At 57.0% G+C, this 19,293-nt stretch overlaps 1 protein-coding gene across 1 annotated transcript in view; it reads left to right on the forward strand.

Moving 5' to 3' along the window:
* Slit1 (slit guidance ligand 1) overlaps positions 1-19,293 on the forward strand; it is a 154,010-nt gene that overhangs the window by 85,427 nt on the left and 49,290 nt on the right. The window contains exons 5-10 of the mRNA XM_027930103.2: positions 13,400-13,471; positions 14,686-14,757; positions 15,242-15,313; positions 15,856-16,019; positions 18,680-18,827; positions 19,184-19,255. Of these exons, the coding sequence (XP_027785904.2) occupies positions 13,400-13,471; positions 14,686-14,757; positions 15,242-15,313; positions 15,856-16,019; positions 18,680-18,827; positions 19,184-19,255 (600 nt within the window). The remainder of the gene's footprint in view (positions 1-13,399; positions 13,472-14,685; positions 14,758-15,241; positions 15,314-15,855; positions 16,020-18,679; positions 18,828-19,183; positions 19,256-19,293) is intronic.

Below are 19,293 nucleotides of genomic sequence, written 5' to 3' on the forward strand. Positions count from 1 at the left end.
CAGTGTCAGGCACATAAAAAATGCCCTATATATGTAGTTATCATTATCATCATCCCCACCACTAAAACAGTTGTGTTTTACACAAGAGTTGGTGACAGTCACTAAAGTCCTCAGGATTAAAATGAGCAGCTTTTGTGCAAAGATCTGGAGCGGTCCCCTGTGGCACGCCTAGGGGCCTTCTTGGCATCTCCCGGCTGGCATCTGTGGGCAGGTCTGGCTTCTGGAGAGGTGGTCCAGCATCAGGCCGCATCCCCACGTAGAAGCAGCTCACGCGGGTGCTCCGCGCGTGCCTCTCCTCGCGGAGTGCTCCCCTGGAATCCCTGTGGGCTCCAGGAAGAGAGAAGAGCTGCCGGTAGACAGGGGCTGCCGTGTGGTCAAATGAACATGAAGGTGGCTGGGCTCCAAGAGCATCTAACCCTGAGCAGAGGAAGAGCCGCCAGAGGAGGTTCAGGACCACGGACAGCTCCCAGGCAGCTGCTCCTCCAGACTCTGATGCTTCTAGTGATTCCTCAGGCTTCTGTTGTCCTGGCCTCTGGCAGATCACCCACCCTCAACCACCTGGAAGCCTTACTTGTCCCTGCAGCGGACAGGGCTCTGTATTTCGGCTCTGGGAGGTAGCTGGGGTCTTGTTCCCTCCAGGCGTCCCGTGTGTCGGGGGAGAGGATGGGAGGGGCGCCATGTCCCAGCCAGACTGACCTCTTGCCATTCCAGTCCTTCAAGCTCCCCTTCACTCTGAGATCCCCCAAAGCTGGGACTCTGAAAGGCCATGGATTGCTTTACGGAATAAGGGCACGATGGGGCATGGTCTTTGGTAAAAGAAATGGGCCCCTTGTTTTCTTGGGGTGGCCAGGAAAGAGGGGAACAGAAATGCCCCCAGGGACTCAGTGATATTCTGCTACTTACCTTGGGGGGCTGGTCCTTCCACAAAATTCAAGGCAAGTGTCTGTCCTGGCATCATCTCTCCTGCCGCGTGGGCTAGGGCTCCAGCTCCTCTCTGGGGAAGCTCAGACGAGAAACCACCACAATTTGGTCACTTGCCCTGAGTGAAGCCCTGCCCCCAGCACAGCCTGGGTTCTCTGGGCCAAGCCCTGCTGCTCCTCTCCTTGGTTCTCTTTCTTCCCAAAGCACATTAAATCCTGCTCCCCCTCCCAAATCTGCCCTTATCAGGGAGAGCCCAAAGAACCCGCCCCTCAGAGTCTAGATGGGCTTAGCCTGGGATGAAGCCTGGCCTGCCTGCTGGGCCAGGTGTGCATTCTCCAGAATATTCTAAACTCTGCCCTGGCTGAAGCCAGCGCTGCAGAGAGCAGTGCTTGAGGTGGAGGGGGGTGGACCATCTGCAGAGTGACTTCCGCACTCCTGTGCCAGCCCTGAGCCAAGACAGGGAGTGTGGAAGTAATTGCCCTGTGAAAGCATCGCTGTGTCAGAAGCAGACCAATCCACCAAATGTCATTTTGCTAAAAGCCAATTTGCCAAAATGCAATTCACTGAATGGCCAATTTGTCAAATGACCAATTCATCAAATTGACTCTTCTTTTAACTATTTGGTGTGAGTCGACTGGTTTGCATTTTGTCTTTATTACAGCATTTTAAGGACTGTTCCATTTGTCTCTTCCCCTGGCCCCTGGTGTTTGGACTGCAGTGAACCTGCCCCCAGCCTCTCTGCAGCCGCAGGAAGCCAGGGCAGGGCAAGGCAGCTGTCCTTAAAAGACTCATGAAGATAAATGGGAAACCGCCCAGTTAAAACCAAATTGCTAAACAAAACAAAGAAATTCAGCAAATCGCTCCTTTTGAATTGGCTGATCTGCAACTTGCCTTCAGGGAGGTGACCCAGAAGGGGTGACCCACATCCTGGGGCCCCCTCAGTGGATGCTGGTGAAGGTGGCACTTTCCCTTCTCAGGCCACTTCTATATGGAGCGTGGGGAGAGGCCCCCTGGTTTTAAAACCAGGCAAGACAATGAGTTCTAGTTAGCTTTTTCTGCTGGGACCTAAAGATCTGACAAGAATGATTTTAGAGGAGGAAAAGTTTATTTGGTTCATGGTTGCAGAGGTCTCGGTCCATAGATGGCCAACTCCATTGCTCTATGCCTGAGGTGAGGCAGAACATCATGAAAGGGTATGGAGGAGGAAGGCAGCCCAGGACATGATCACCAGGAAGCAGACAGAGACACTGCAGACCAGGGACAAAATATATCCAAAGACACACCCCAATGACCCACCTCCTCCAGCCACACCCTACTTGCCTACAGAACTGCCCAGTTAATCCCTATCAGTGGATTAATGCACTGATCAGGTTAAGATGCTCATAACCCACTCATTTCCCCTCTAAACCCTCTTGAATTGTGTGACACACGAGATTTTAGACATATCTCCAAACCATAACACTGTGCATCTTCCAAGCTTTTTTTAGTCTACAGACTTGGTAAGCTCTACATTTTCTCTCAAGGTGGTGAGAAGACCAGGACACATTCATAGCAGAATGCAAAGGTTTCTGTAAGATGTGTTCCTCTCTCATCTGATATTTCTCCCAATGCCGGCTTCAGTCTTTTACTCTTCTTCTGAGTCCTGTTTTTATTTTTTATTTTTTATTTGTAGATGGAGACAATACCTTTATCTTATTCATTCATTTCATGTGGTGCTGAGGATCGAACCCAGTGCCTCACCATATGAGGCAAGCGCTCTGCCACTGAGCCCCAGCCTCTGCTCTGAGTCCCATTATCTCTTTTGTAATGGATCCTTGGAGTGTATTTTATTGATTCCTGAAACAAAGCTGAAAAGACCTTCAGACCTACTCTGCAGGCTGTTTCATCTACCCTGTCGAGATCCTCACTCTCCAATGCCAGTGTCTCTGCCCACCCAGCTTGACTTGGAGGTCTTGCCCCTCCTGGAGCTGGGTATGGGGCATGCGACCCACTCTTCAGGAAGACTTGGAATGCAAACATGCACTCAGGGTATCCAAGATCCTGGGAAGAACAGGTCTTCACCTGGCAGAGCCAAATGCTGCAGGGCACCGCATCCCACCTCTGCCTCTGTGTCTGGGGGAAGTTGGTCCACGTCCCTCATAGCTATAGGGTGGGGATTATTTCTTCCACACTGTCCTGGGCAACTGCCCCTCAGCCTGGGAATCTGCCCATGCCTTAAGATCCTGAGCTTGTCGTCTTTGGGTGTATTTCTCTTTGGAAGATTTTTGTTGCATTTTCTCCTCCAGCCAGGATCCAGCGGGGTGGGGGGGAGGCACTGGCATTAACGAGTGAAACATCATAAGCACCCAGAAGCCCCCTCAAGCCTCCTTCCAGACTAACCCTCCCAGGTAACCCTGCTCCTGACTTCCAGCAGCATGGACCAGCTTTGCCTACTTTGGTCATTATATAAGTGGCACGTGTGGCAGTTAATCCTCACAACCCAGCAAGGAAGAGTAATTGACCTTTCCTTACACAGGAGGTACCAGACTCAGGGAGGTCAAGTAACTTGCCCAGGTCACATAGGCAGCAATGTTGGAGCTTGGAGTCCAACCCAGGGTTGTATGGCCAAAGCTCATGTTCTTTCCTCTGTGTCTCGATTCTTTCTCCTGCACCCCCTCCTCCACCCCCATCACGTGTGTCAGGGCTGGGAGCCTCTGAAGTCACTGGTCCTAAGCACTTGCAGATGTCTGGGACAGGAGCTTTGTCTCCCCCACGGCATCCCTGACCAGGACTCAGCAGAACCCCGGGGCTTCCTGGGGCTCGGCACGCGGGGCCTGGTGGGTGGGAGCAGGCAGGCCTTGCTCCAGTCCTCAGGTGAAGAGGGGCCTGCGTCTCCCCTGCTGTCCTCACCCACCCCTTTTGCCCAGTACCGGGTTCCTACCATGGTGGCTGGGACCCCGTGCCTGTCACTTACTGTCAGCAGAATTAAAGGAGAGGGCAGTTCAGTTTCCTGTGTGTCCCCAAGCCACTCACGGCTGAGTGGGATCCCAGCATCTGGGCTACTTTTCCTTGGCAGGTCCAAACACTAGCATCCAAAGGAGGGCTGCCGGTGGAGGGGGCGCGCCTCCGATATCTCCATGGTGGGAATTGATGCTCGAAGCTGTGTGGCAGACAGCTCAGCTCAAGGAAATGTCACCCAGGGTGGTTTTATGGTGCGGCCATCCAGGACTGCTTAATGTCTCTTCCTAATGAGGTTTCTGCAACATTAACTTTGGCAGGCTGGGGGAGGAGAGCGTGTGGCTCCATGGCGGCCAGGAAGGGAGGCTTCTCTGCAGCTCACTGGGCTGGACATGCACTAGGTATTCAGGAGACAGAAGGGGAAGGAACAAGGGGCAGAGCTCAAACCTGCCACCACCCACGGTTTCACCTCCACAGCCACCTGCAGGAGTTTGGCTAGCAGGAGTTCCCTGGGACCATGTGCATTCTTAAACTGGTGTTTTAATCCCAAGACCTTACAGAACATGCTTGAGCTTTAATCTCTGTGAGTCTTGTAGCCTGGAAGAGGTGGCAAGGAGCAAGGACACCTCGGCGACAGAGTTGGACTGTTCAGCAACTGTCAGTGGTGGGTCAAAGCCTTCCCAACAATACAGTTGCCCCTACCATGTGCCTGTGTCCTCATCAGCTGATGTTACAGATGAGGAAACTGAGACCCAGGGAGGCAGCCAACTGGGGCTGATCTTGATTTTGGACATTGGTTGCCTGTCCCCGCTCAGAGACCAGATCCTGCCCTCCCAGAGGAAGGGAGACCCCAGATATTTACTCCAGATGGGCTGACTGCTGGTCATCGGGGAGCAGAGGTTAGGAGGGCATGCAGGCTGGCCATGGGGGGTAGTGAGGATGGCAGCCAGGCCTGGGGAGGAGGCCGTGAGCCCCAGGCATCTGTGTTCTGCCAAGCTGGGGGCAAGGTCAAAGGAAACTGGGCTTGTGGTGGGTGGGACCAATTCTGCCTTCAGTCCATCAGCCTGTTCCTGTGTCACTACACCCTGGCCTCATTTGCACCTTTGCCATTCCCCTTGCCCAAACTTGCCTTCTGGAGACGATGCAATAAACCCCTTCACACTGGGGGTCAGCAGCCGGTCTGCTCTTGGTCTGCCTCTCATGGGAGCACCTGAGATTTAGGAGTGGCAAAGCCCTGGTCACCGCACTGAGGTCAGAGCCCAGGCAGCGAGGCTTCAGGTCCATATCATGGAATGCTCTCAAGACCCCACCTTGAAGGTGAGTTAGACCCAGGCCCTGACCAGGAGGCAGGTACCCTGGTGCAGTATGCCGCCCCACAAGATAGATCTTAGCCACTTGAACGCCGTCCCGTGGGCTGGGAGAGCAGGCAGGAGAGGCCGTTGCAGAATTAATTCCCCTCATAGGTGGGAGGTGTAGTATCCAAGGGGAGACCTGATGGACAGGCAGAGGCAAGGGGGGGATGGCCCAGCAGATCCTGGAGCATTTCACAGGAGGGACTTCGTCTCAGCATCCCACCTATAGGCACTGCTCACCTCGCTCCAGAGAGGGTGTCCTGCTGTGCTACCTGGGGACAGACTATCCACTGGGGCTCTGTCTCCTGTTGCTGGTACCATAAGGTTGTGACTCCTAACCTTGCTCAGGCTGGGGAAGCTGAATCTCCCTCATGCTGTGAGTGCAGGCGCTGATTCCTCAGTGAGCACCAGAGCCTGCATCTCACAAATGCCCCCAGGTGACCTCTGCACTGAGCAGTGTCCCCTCCACACCCAACCCCAGCAGGAATGCAGGGAGGACCTGGTCACTGGTCACTGCCTTGCCCCCCATGAGCATCTCCTCTGTTCTCCGTGAAGGTGCAATGACATGCCCCAGATGAAAGGCCAGTAGCTGGTCTTCTCTCTCATCCCCTAGGAGTGACCGTGTCCAAGTCCCCTCCAAACAGCAGGTGTTGGCACCTCAGCCTGTTACTTTGAAGTGCTGGCCAGGTCCAAGAGCTACAAGTGGGTTTGCTCTAGCTCTTGCTGAGAACATTAAACATTTTTAATATTTCCTTCTGCCAGATGCAGCACTTAAATTTTAATATGCACATGGATCATCTGGGACCTTGCTAAATTGAGGTTCTGATTGAGTAGACAGGCCTGGAAAAATCATCATGCCCGACAAACTCCCAGGCAGTGCTGATGCTGCCAGCCCAGGTGCCAGGGGATTGCTTGCTGAATCATCTGTTCTGGATGTCACGAGAAACAGGGGTGACAGCTGCCCCAGGCAGGGCACGGCCACTCTGAGGCAGGCCGGGTGTGTGCGGTACCCCCCCGGGAGGGCAGGGTTGCTGCAGGCTCTGGGAGCCCAGTGCACATCTTGCAGCAGGTTAGTGCAGAGCCCACCTGGAGCCGCCTCCTGATTCCCAGGTCCTGGCCCTCCTGCTCCTCCCACAGCCTGTGGGACAGGGATGAACACCTGAGCAAGCACAGCGGAGAGTACTGTGCAGCCTCCACTAAGCCGCGTGACAGTTCCTTCCACTTCACAAAGAGAAGGTTGAGACAGAGAGGTCAGAAAACTTGCTGGGGGGCACTCACTGGGTATATGTGGCTGGCTTTGTCTGCTCCCGGGCCTGAGCCTCCATCCACCAGCCTCCTGACAAGGAAGCCTGAGATAAGGTGTCCTGGAGCCCTGGGGCTGGCCTGGCTCCTGCTGAGCCCTGCCCTGGGCAGGCTCGAGGCGCCCAATCAGGCTGCAGGGGGCGAGGGGGTGCCAGGCTTCCCAGAGCCCCTGGGTGGGCTTGAAGGGCCGATGGAGCAGCCCCGTGCTCTGCAGCAGGGTGGCCAAGCAGGTGGCAGGAACCCAGAGTCTGGCCTTGGCTGGTGCCCAGCTGCCTGTAGCTGAGCCCCCTGATAATCCCCTTAGAGACTGGTCTGCCAGCAGTGGCCAATCAGGTTAGAGCGTGAAGGGGGATTAGCAGGGAGAACATGGGGTCCTGACCTCAGCTTCCCCAGCCCTGGCAGAGTGTGCAGGAGGCGGGGCAGCTAGAACAGGGCTCCGGGAGATGGTGCCCAAGTCAGGCAGTGGGCCTGGCTGTCCCTTCCCTTCTGGGAAGGAGGCTGGCTGGGGTCACTGGGATGCTCCCAGACCCGTGGGGGCTGCTGCTTGCCTGCTCAGAGCCTGGGCCTTGGGGGAGGAGCACAGGCCAGATGGGGGGATCCTTGTCTGCAGGACCCTTACCTCCAGCCCTCCAGAGTGGACTCCTGGGAGCTGCAGCCTTTCTCTTTCTTGGAGGGCCCAGGACAGCAGCTCACCTCCCTCAGTGGCCTCCAGCTCCCCATCCCCAGGCTGCTGGTGTCACCTTGGAACCATCCACGGAGGGTGTTATATTCTGTCAGGATGTGGGAAGGCAAGAGGGAGCGCCAGTGTAACAGGGCAACGCTATTGAGCGCTGATCCGAGCTTCTCTCCCCATCCATGACCCTTGTCCTGCCAGGTCTTCAGCTGGGTCAGGCAGAGCAGGTACAAGGAGTTCTCGTGCTCAGGGGGACATTGTCATCCACGATGCAGAGCCAGCCTCTGTGCCCCAAGCCCCTGCCTTTTCCTCTCAGCTGCATGACTAGTCCTAGCTCCTTGCTTTGGTCAGGAAAATGCAGAGGGATTGGAGCAGGAGAGGGTCCCTTTTAGTTTGGTTCAACTACACATACTGAGGCCCTGCAATGCACCAGGACTGGGATACAATGGGAACAAAAGAGAGTCTGCCCTTAGGAGATTATGGCCTGCAAAGGGGTAGATGTCAGTAAACTACCAGCATCTCATTACATTCAGTATGCCTGTCCTGAATCAGTGCTGAAAAGGAAAGGCAGGCCTGGTGCAGTGCACACACCTGTAATCCCAGCAGCTAGGGAGGCTGAGGCAGGAGGACTGCAAGTTCAAAGCCAGCTTCAGCAACAGCAAGTGCTAAGCAAACTCAGTGAGACCCTGTCTCTAAGTAAAATACACAACAGGGCTGGGGATGTGACTCAGTGGATGAGTGCCCCTGAGTTCAATCCCTGGTACCCACCCCCCTCAAAAAAAAAAAAAAAAAGCAGGTGGGTAGGAAGGAAGCAGTTAAGGGAGGTATCTCTAGACTGAGATGTGAAGGATGGAGGGGAATTTGCTGGGTGAAGTCAGGAAAGGATAGTGCAGGCAGAGGCAACAGCAGGTGCCCAGGAGCTTGGAGACAAGCAACTTTATTTCATTGGCTTGGGAAGGAGTAGGTGAGAGTTGACCAAGCAGGAAGTCAACTGGGGCAAAAAGCAAGACTGGCCTTGGGGTGTGCCAGGGGTTGCAGAGTCCCAGTCCAGGCATGGCCTCTGGCGCCCCCTAGTGGTGATTGTTGAAATAACCGTGACATCTTAGGAAAGGGACAAAACTAGTGTTTTGTATCTTGCTAAAGAAAGGTGCCAAGGATAGGTTAAACACATGAATGCACATCCTCTTCCAAAAACATGTCTCCATGTGATCGGAATTTCTGTGCCCACTTTACGTATAGGGCACCTGGAGGTCTCAGGGTTCCCTGCACCCTTGGCTGGTGGATGGCAGGAGTTTCTGCATGTTTCTGGCTGCAACCTCGGGCTCTTTCCACCACCCTCTTTGCTACCAGCATTCCACCTATTCCTGTGTCTTGCAAGACTTGGCTGTCGTCCTCTGGTCTGGAGTGGCTGGCTCTCCTGAGGTCGTGCCTGGAGTCACACAGTGAGAGCTGCCTGCTGGTCTGGGCTGGCAGGGCTGGCCTGCACTCCTGGGTGGCTTCAGCCAGGACCTCCACTCACAGAATGGCTGTTGGTGTTCCATCCTGCCTGCTGCCTGCGGATTGCGTCTTTCCTCTGTGAGCTTCTGGGCCCCAGAGCAATGTCCCTAAGGCCACCAGGCTACAGCCCTCTCTGTGGTCTAGCCCTGCACGGTCCACATTCCCTGGACACCCTGGGCTCCGTCCGGCCTGCGTGACCTGCACAGATATCCTGAGCCTCCATCTGCCCCTGCCTTCCTTCCCTTCCCCACCTGGCTCCTGGTGTGTCCTTACAGAATGGCTCCCCTGGATTGTACTCTGATGCAGTGCTATTATAAGGAACAGACATTGGAAGCCCATTTATTATAAGGATCTCGTGTTATCGATCAGGACACACTCATTTTTCACAGGGACCCCTGGGAAAATTCTTGTCTCATGGGAGTGCCCAGCGGCTGTACCCTGGAGAAGCCGATCCTCTTCACTGTACATGCGTTGGGGACACTTGATGGACCGGTTCCCCTTTCACATTGGCTCTCAGAAAGTTCAGCGCCCCCGCTCTGCCCCAGCTGGCAGGCGCGTGGTCACGTGGTGCCTGGGCTCTGAGTGCCCGCCATTGATTTTTCTCCTCTCCCCCATTTTTCACTCCCACTCTCGCTGTTCTGTAAATCCCTACCAGCCGTCCGCAGAGCCCTTCTAGAACAAGGTTTGGTCTCGATCTATAAACCAATCAATACAGAATAAAAACCCTTCCTCGTGGAGTTGTGGGGTGGATTAAATGGAATAATGGACATGAGTGCCGGCCTGGCTTGGCCCAAGGGGGCTGAGACGAGGGTCCCGCTGGAGGCCCTGCCTCCCCGGTACCCCACCCTCCTGACACTGGAGAGGCCTCCTGGGCACTGTCCCCACTTGCCCTCACCAGGCCCTCCCATGTCTCTGCGGGTAAAAGGTGCTGGCGGCTCTGTCCCTCTCCTTCCTCCCAGACCCCTAGACGCTGGCTGTCAGCAACCTTCCCCACCCCCTCCCTGGATTTCCGGCACCTCACTGGATGTGTGTCTTAGTCTGTTCAAGTTGCTGTAACAAAATACCAGACAGTGGCTGAGAAACATCAGGAATTTATCTCTGACAGTTGTGGGTGTGGAAGTCCATCGTCAAAGTGCAAGAAGGTTCTGGGTGTGGTGGGGGCCTGCCGTGTGATTCTCAGATGTCGTCTTCCCACTGTGTCCTCCCAGAGTGACGGGGCAGGGCAGCGCTCAGGCTTCTTTTTAGAAGGACACTGATCCCAGTGCGGAGGCTCTGCTGTCCTGGCCTCAACCCCTCCCCAAGGCCCCGCCTCCTGACTCCAGTGCTGCAGGCCCAGGCTCCAACCTGGAACCTGGGGAGGACACAACATGGGACCCCAGCAGCGTGTCTTGCTGGGTAGTTGGCATGGGCGGGCCCCGCGGGGCGGGGAAGCCTCAGAGCCTGTGTGGTCCGGCCTGTGCATTTGGCCAAGGTAGAGACCGAGACCCCAAAGAAGGAGTGACACAGCAGACCCCGTGCTGCTTCGGCTCACAGACACCCTGTCTCCGCACGCCCCTGCCTCCTCCAGGCTCTTGATGTCACTGCCCACAGTCATCCCCTGGGGACCCCGGACTGGTCATCAATTGCTGGGTATCAGTCACCTCAAAACGCAATGGCTTACAAGAACGGTCACTGTCTCCTCTGTTGGTGGCTGGGGTGCTGGCTTGGGGTTTTCATGAACTCCCAGGCAGGAGGCCGTGGGGGTGACCGTCTGGGCCCTCGAGTGAGGCAGGGGATGTGCTCCCAGGGTCACTCATGTGACTGACAAGCTGGTGTCCGCTACAGTGAGGAGGCCTTGACTCTTGTCCATGTGGCCTCTGCACAGGGTGGCCAGAGTGCCCTTGGAGTGTCCTGGAAGCTGGCCTCTCCTAGGAAGGGTGGCCCAAGACAGAGTGAGGGGCGGCCCTGGCTGCTGTGACCTGGTCTTGGCATTTTCCACTATTTGATTCTTCAGCAATGAGTTACTAACCCCTTCCCTCACTCAAGAGGAGAGGAATTAAGCTCCATCTTTTGGAAGGAAGAATGTCAACGAATTGTGAACATGTTTGAAAACCACCACAGCCTCCAATATGCACACGTCAGCCACACCACACTGCGCGAGGGCCCCCGTCTGCCTATTCCTTCCTGCCTCCCGCCTTTGCACATGCTGTTCCCACTGCTTCGGGTGCTGTTCCCTCATTTCCAACTTATGTCTGCAAACTTCAACTTTCCAGGATCTGCTTCAGTGGAGTCACTTGCTCACATCTCTGGAAAAACTGCTCTTCCAGAGATTGTTGCAAGCAGCCGGAAAGCCTCCAGGAAAGCAGGTTTCAGGGGTGTCCCCAGAGGTCACCAGCTCTTGATACACATTTGCCTAGTGAAGGTACAGACCCGTCTCTGCCCTCTCCTGGGTGTGAGGGCTCAGGGCCCAGGATACCTCTGCGCCTGCAGGCCCAGCACTCTCACTGGTGCCATAGGTGGGCACCGTGCCAGGGTGGGTCTGTCCCGCGTCTGCCTTGGACCCCAGGAACGGAGGAACTCTCGCGGCCCCGAGACACCCACCCCGCATGCAGGCAGGGTCTTTGGCACCTTTGTGGCCTGCACTCCCTTGCTCCAAATCTAGCAATTTACCTGCCATGTCACTGGGCCCGGGCCAGTGTCTTTGAAGAAGATGGAAATAACAGGTCACGGGCCGAGAGCCGAGAGCCACCTGGTGCCGACCAGCAGAAGGGCTGGGTGTGGCCAGGGCACTCTTTCTAGGAAAGGGAGGAATAGGTGACAAGAAGGAACAGGCGGGGACAGAGGGCCTGGTGGATTCCTGAGAATTCACCTGCACTGGGGGCTTCCCAACCTCATGGAGTTCGGAGATCGTCTCCTCGACAGATGGCACAGGGGACCCAAGACACATGCAGAGGGCCAAGACAGAGCACCAGGTATGGGCTGTGGTGTCAGGAGAAGGACAGGACGGTGGAGACGGTCCTGGGGAGACAGGCTGGGAGGCAGCGGCTGCTGCGTGAAGGGTCACACAGTCCCGGCTCAGGGCTGCGAGACTGTCCAGAAGTGGTGGCACAGTTTTAGGGAGAGACAGGCGTGTCCTCAAGGAGAGAGGGGACAGGACCCGGGTGCCGAAGGTGGCAAGATCTCACATGGCCGGGCCATTTTCTGAAGGCTCAGCTCTGGGGAGGAGATGGCTGGGCAACTGAGGGAGGGAGGGACAGGTGATGGTGCCGTCACCATGTGTGAGGTTGGGGTGGCCGTCACTTGCAGGGCTCTTACTTCCCCCTCATGTATACAGGGAGGCTGGGGCTTGGGCAGGGGCGCAGCGGCTTGCAGATTCCTAGCAGACAGCTGGAGGGCCAGCCGGAGGTCTGTCCTGCTGCCTCAGGACCTGGGAGGTCCCATAGCTCAGGGGGCAGCTTCTGGGATGGGGGCTGGAGGGGTGTTCTCACCTTCAGTGACCAGAAGGAAGGACTGGTCAAAGCCCAGGGTTAGATGTGCAGAATGACCAGCATTGGGTCCCACATCAGGACTCCAGCCTTTGGTCATCCACCTTAAGGACCAGGACGGTGTGTCTGGGATAGTGGCCAACCTTGGGCAGGTTACTGATTGTTCTGTGACTCAGTTCCTTCCTCTGCCAAATGGGTGGGACAACAGTCCCTGCTCCCAGAGCAGCTGTGCAAGCCAAGCTCTGGGGCCTGAATGCCCGAGTTCAATTGCTGGGACCACCGCCTGCCAGCTGGGTTGCCTTGAAAAAACTGCTTAACTTCTCTGAGCATCCCTTTCCTCCTTTATAAAATGGGAATGGGGATTGTTTGTTCACACAGTTGGAGGGTCTGGTGAGGTGGCTCCTCTTGAGTGTGGAGGGGCACACTCGCTGGAAGGAAGGGCTGGCCTGGACTAGCCCGTTGTAAACGTCTGTGGGTGCCAGTGGACTGTGGGGAGAGGCGGGGAGAGGTGGGGGTTGGTGCCAGAGGCGGGGTCCTGCTAGGAAAGCTGGGGGAAGCCTCTGGAAGCTGCTCTGCGGCTCTAGGAGCGCTGTCCCCCTCGCACTAGGACGCTGACAGGTGGGGAGTGAGGGCATCCTCAGCGAGCCCTGCTCTCTGACCTGGGGACAGCCCCTGGGCCAGTGGGAAGTGGGCAGTGGGACCTTAAGGCCATGTCCCTGTGTGTCCCTGTCCCCACTGGGCCCAGGCTTCCTTGGTACCCTGCTGCCTGCAGTCCCCAAGAGCGGGGGCTTTGGGGTTTGAGCCGGGGCGGGGCAGCACTGGTGGGCTACCCGTCTCCCTGGCTTCAGTTTCCTCCCAGTACAGCAAGCATAAGCCAGGAGGGTGCCCAGGGCGGGTCAGGTAGTTAAAGGCTGTGTCCCTCCAGGGACAGAGGGCCTGGTGGAGTGCCACAGAGAAGCCCCCTTTCTGGATCCTTTCCAGCCCTGGACCATGGGGTCTGACAGGGCCGATCACAGCTGCCCCGGGCTCCTCCATCTGCCCAGAGAGGGGAGGTAGCTGGGGACAGAGCTCCCTTCAGGACAGGGTGCCTCTCTCTGGCTCCATCATCCATTCAAAAAGTCCTTGCTGAGTGGCCACTGTGTGCCAGGCCCCGTCCCAGCCGGGTGTCTGGCCCCCGGCCTCCCTGGCTCACGGCGATGTTCTAGAAGACTCTCTTCCTGACCAGTGTTTTTCCTGCCTTGCTTCGTCCCCAGGGACCTGAGCGAGAACGTCCTCCAGGCCATCCCCAGGAAGGCTTTCCGCGGAGCTACAGACCTCAAGAATCTGTGAGTACAGACCTGGAGGGAGAAGGGCGCAGGGGCTGGGGCCACCCCACCCCCGGCAGTGTCCTGTGGTGATAGCCCTGGGCCCTGAGGTCCAGGGTATCCAGGAGCCAACCTGGGCTCTGAGATGGCTGGTGCCAGCGTGGTCTTCTAGAACAGTCTGGGTTTGGTGGAAACAAGCAGCACCTGCCCCTCCCTCGGGTGATTCTCTGTGACAGCCAAGGGCACGTACAGAGGGGGACGTTGAGTGTTGCAGAGTCACGAACACTGGGTTACGAGGCCATGTTCTTGGTCTGGGCCCTCCAGTGTCCTCCTCATCCTCCGACTGGGAGAACTGGGCTGGAATCTCCAGTCACACGGCGTTTACTGCAGTCCTGTTAACTGCATGAGCCGCTGTATATTGTTCTGGAAATAAATGGGGATAATAAGCCTGACTCACAGGCTTGTTCTGAGATTTAGATGAGATACAGAGATGCATACACTTTGTCAAGTGCTACTTAAATGTAACTGTTTATCATGCTCTTTAGTATTTTTGCAGTGCTGGAGGAGGACTCCAGGGGTGCTCTACCACTGAGCCACATCCATGGCCCTTTTTATTTTTTATTTTGAGACAGGGTCTTGCTAAGTCACTGAGGGTCTCACTAAGGATCTAGTCTAGCCTGGAACTCATGAGCCTCCTGCCTCAGCCTCTTGAGTAGCTGGGATTACAGGCTTATTATTCAAATTATTCTGGTCCAGGCTAACCTCCTCCCCAAGGTGCTTGTCATGCTTGTCACAAGCACCCCTCCCATGCCTGTGGCAGACATTAATAATTGATCACTGCACTCATTCCCGCAGGGCTCAAAGTACTGCTCTGAAAGCAGCTCCCCAGGTAGCCACGGCTACTCAGTGTCTTTGGCTCCCGTGGAAATCTGCTGCCAGCTCTGGCTGCCCCTGCTTCTGTGTTACTCTCTCTCATTTTTCAGCTGTCAGCACCCTCTAAGTGGTTTCCAAAATTTGAGGAAGGGCTGCAAGGTTGAGGAGAGGGATATAACTTTCATTTCTACTTGTTGTCCTAAGTGAAAATAAAAAGAAATTCAGCTTTTATTAATGTTTACAATTTGGATTGACATGTCTGTCAAATGTTGGGGTCCTGCCTCTTGGAGTGCTGGGTGGAAAGGTTGGGACACCCCTGTTCTAGGCCGTGTGCCCCCCCACAACCCTCCTTTGCTTCACAGACAGCTGGACAAGAACCACATCAGCTGCATCGAGGAAGGGGCCTTCCGGGCCCTGCGGGGGCTGGAGGTGCTGTAAGTACACCTGGGTTTGGAGCTGGGGGTGCAGGAGGCAGGAGACCCTCTCTCCTGGAACCCCCTGGCCCCAGGGTGGGAGGACACAGCCCCTGGGGCAAAGACCTGTAACCGCGGTGTCTCTGGAGTGTCCACCAGGGACCTGGAATGCCTGCCCCTTTTCCCTCTGGGTCTCAACCTTGGCCCTTGCTTCCAACCAACCCCGTCTGGGACACATGAGTTCCAGACACCCCCCCTCATCTGTCTCTCTGTCCTCCCAGAGCTGGACTGCATGGTGCGTCCCCCAGTCACTGTCCCAGCTCAGGGGGTTCCCCCTGGAGGGTCCATGTCTTGTGCTCTTTGGTATAACCCTCTGGCCAGCCCAGTGCTGGTCCTCCATGAAGGTGGACCATGGGACCTGATGTGAGAGCCTCCCTTTCATTAGCAGAAAGGCCCTGCCCCAGGTAATGGGCAGATGCCGAGTGACTCTGGTTTGTCTCTTTAGGACCCTGAACAACAACAACATCACCACCATTCCCGTGTCCAGCTTCAATCACATGCCCAAGCTGCGGACCTTGTGAGTTAGCCGGGGGCAGCCGGGTGTGCAGGGTCCCCGTGTGGGCCGACGTGCGGGGCAGGCTGTGGGGAGGAGGCCAGGGTGGCCCCAGCGGGTGGGCTGTTCTCTGCACCGAGGCCAGCCCAGGAGCTGCTCACGGGGGTCTCAGCAGGAGGAGGGGGTCTGAAGTTGCAGCTCCCAGCGTCATTTACAGTTGAGTTTTCCGGGGAAGTCAGTGACTAGTTATGTGTTGGAAAATGAGCTGGGTGATTGGGAGGCAGATCCCTGTGAGCTCAGGGACGTGAATCAGATTCGCTGGGCACACTCCAGCTTCAGGTGTGTCCAGAGCAGTTGGAGGGAAGGCGCGGGAGCCACCATGGACTTCCTGTGGCTGTGGGTGAGCTACAGGCTGGAGCTGAGCTGCCCGAGGGTGGAGACTGAGCAGCAGGGCCCAGCCTCCAACGGGCTCAGCCTCCAGCAGGGCCCAGCCTCCTGCCTGGGGTCGGAGTTCCCACTGTTCCGTGGCGGCGTTGGAGGTTGTGAGCCACCCTGTCCTCCCGCAGCCGCCTGCACTCCAACCACCTGTTCTGTGACTGCCACCTGGCCTGGCTCTCGCAGTGGCTGAGGCAGCGGCCGACCATCGGGCTCTTCACCCAGTGCTCGGGCCCCGCCAGCCTGCGTGGCCTCAACGTGGCCGAGGTCCAGAAGAGTGAGTTCAGCTGCTCAGGTGGGTGCAGGCCCTGCCAGGCCCTCAGCTGCCCGTCACCTCCTGCCCCACCCACTGCCTCCTCCTGCAGCCGCCTCAGTTCCCTCCCATTTATTAGCACCGGCCACCACGGCCTGCGGGCCTCAGTCACCACTGCTTGTCCCTGACGCTGCTTCCCCCGACCCACCTCCATTTTCTCCTGTGACCACCTGTGACCGTGCGTTGACGCTGCCCGTCCTCCACCCCTCACCCTCTGGACCACGCGTCCCCTGGGCCCCATCTCTTCCCTCCTGTCATCTCTCTTGTCTTCCCTCCTCCCTTCCTTCCCCGCCTTCCTCCTCCCCTCACTCCTCCTCTGTCCCAACCCTTACTTCCTGAGTCCACTCGCTGCTGTACCTCATCCCCTCCTGTCCCTCACCCACGCCCCTGCCCCCTACCCCCTCCTCCCCCACCTCCCCCTGCTGCCCTGGCAGGTCTTAAAATTCGCCCTGAGCCTTGGTGCCAGGCGAGGTGACCCCATGCCTGTGCCCCTCCTCTTCCTCTTGCCCCTCCCTCCCTGGCCACTTGGTCTCCATGCTGCAGAAGGCCTGGAAGAGCCCGCAGCCTGGGCGGTCCCTGCTGTGTGTACTCATGGCCCTCCAGAGCTGCCCTCAGCCCAGGGTCAGCTTCCCCTCCCTGGCCTCAGGCCCCCACTCACTGCCCCCAGCCCTGTGTCCGCCTCTCCCTTCTGCTGGGGCCTCCCGCCCCTGCCTTCTCGAGCTTCTCCCCTGTCGGCTGCACCCTTCCCTCCTGTGGCCTGCGGCCCCTCCTCACCCCACAGAGCCTGGGGAGCCTTCTCTGACCCCGGATGAGGTCCCCAGATAGATGGCAAACTCCGTGAGCTCGTGGAACAAACAGGGTGACGTGTTTCTGCCCGTGTCCTCACACTGGGCCTGTGCTTGGTCAGGGAATGGTCAGGAATGGAGTGAGGGGACTGTTTCTCCCACACCTGGGGGCTCTGGGCCGGCCCGCCTCCCGAGTGCTGAGGGAAAGCATCTGCTGGGCCTGGGGGAGCCTCAGGTGACACCTCCTCTGAGCACTGGAGACACCTAGGACCAGACTGTAACACTGCCGTGAGTGTGAGTGTGTGTGTGCAAGGGAGAGAGTGTGTGTAAAAGGAAGGGTATGTGTGCACAGGAGAGTGTGGGTGGGAGTGTGGGAGAGTGGGTGTGTGCTTGTGAGTGTGCACACAGGTGTGTGCTGGGTGAGAGGAGCCAGGCCGGAGACGCACCTCTGAGCAGCTGCCGTACTTTTGGCGACTGGGACTAGATAACGTGGGCAGCTTTATCTTGGAATGCAGCCTCTCTCTGTGTTGGAACACCTTGGCTCCTGCATTTCTTTGGACATGTTTCCTCCCCTGGAATCCGTGCACCCTGGCAGCCACGTTCCTGAGGAGAATACTGTCATAATTTGCCCTGGCTCCTTATAGCCTTGTCCCATTTGGTCCTGTGCCCACCCTGTGGGTTAGCCAGGAAAAGTATGAGGTGCTAAAAGGTTGGCAGGAGTGTAAATTGCTCAGCCACCTGGCAGAACTGTGTAGCAGAATCCGTGAAAGTTCCACATGTGTCTACCCCACGGCCCTGCTACTCCACTGCTAGGGTTGTGCACTTGTTCTGCACAAAACACCAGAGAATATTCATGATAGCTTATTTTTGCAATAGCCCAAAGCTGAAGACAATGTAAATTTCCACCAACAGGACACTGCCTGGCTTAGCCTCCAGAAGACAGTGGGTTCACTAATTATGATATGCCCATATAATGGAGTACTACTCGGCAACAAAAAAGAATTATTGACACTCAACAACATTAAATCTCAAAGATTTTATGTTGGGTGAAAAAGCCATACACAAAAAAGAATCCACAGTAATATTTCATTGATGTGAAATTCACAGACAAGCAGAACAAAACCTGTGGTGACAGGCATCAGAATAGGAGTTGCTGTGGGGAAAGGGCAGGAGGGACCCTCCTGGGCGATGGACATGTTCCATGTCTGGGCGGTAGTTCTACCAGGTGCATGCTGAAGGTGGTGCACTTTATGTTAGTAATGACTGCACTTTTTTGAAGTGTGGGCTTTTTACATCAGACACTGGGCTTGGTCCTGGCTTCGCTATCTATTAATTCAGTTGAGTAAGTGTCAACTAGTTGATGAATGCTGAGGACTCGGTTTCCTCACCTGTACAATGGCAACAACACGCTCCTCGCTCCTCGCAGGGCCGAGCAGGGCTGTGCAGGAAGGCTGTGTGGCCGCACTCACTGTAGCACACGGTGCAGCGTGAACGCTTGGTGCACGTGGTTGTCCTGCTCCTGTGTGGGCCGTGGGAACTCAGAGGTGTTAAGTGGTACAGATTAGAAACTGAAGCTTCAGCTGTCTGCGCCCAGATCTCCCAGGGGACGAGTCACACTCTGTGCAGCTCATTTTGGTTGAATTCAGCAAACATCTGACCAGTACCTGCTGGGTGACCAGCGCCCAGAGTCACATCCAAGTTGGGGATCTCTTACCTCCTGCGCCCTTGGCAACCTCTCCTGGTCCATCCTCATCCACAGAAACTGCCACTGCACACCCCTGTCCTACCCGCTGGTCTGGGTCTGGGGAGGGGACGCTGATGCAGGCCACCTGAGGTCACAGCCCCCTGTTTCTGCAGGCCAGGGGGAGGCGGGGCGCGTGCCCTCCTGCACCCTCTCCTCCGGCTCCTGCCCCGCCATGTGCGCCTGCAGCAATGGCATCGTGGACTGTCGTGGCAAAGGCCTCACGGCCATCCCCGCCAACCTGCCGGAGACCATGACCGAGATGTGAGTAAGGGACACCAGCAGGGGCCGGCCCAGGGCTTGCCCTGAGGCGCTGGAGTGGCAGATGGGGAGACACAGTGTGCCTCCGCAGGACTGAGCTCTCTGCCCAAGGCTGGGGGCCTCCAGAGGGTTGGGGAGGGGTGGTCCATCTGTCCAGCATCGCTGGCCGGTCTGCCAGAATGCGTTTAGTATTAGCGTCACTGTGAGCCCCTTTCTGCCAGGGAAGCCTGGGGAGATGGACCACGGAAGGGTGCAGGGGGCTGAGGCAGAGGCTGGTGTGGCTGGGTGAGCCCAGCAGAGGGCAGCTGAGGCCCGGCGACCTGGGCCTCACCTTCCCTGTGCTCTTGCGTTCTCTGCAGCCGTCTGGAGCTCAATGGCATCAAGTCCATCCCCCCGGGAGCCTTCTCTCCCTACAGAAAGCTGCGCAGGATGTGAGTCCCCCGACCAGGGCAGGGCAAGAGTCTGTGGT

Source organism: Marmota flaviventris, chromosome 4, assembly GCF_047511675.1.
Source record: "Marmota flaviventris isolate mMarFla1 chromosome 4, mMarFla1.hap1, whole genome shotgun sequence".
Classification (NCBI taxonomy): domain Eukaryota; kingdom Metazoa; phylum Chordata; class Mammalia; order Rodentia; family Sciuridae; genus Marmota; species Marmota flaviventris.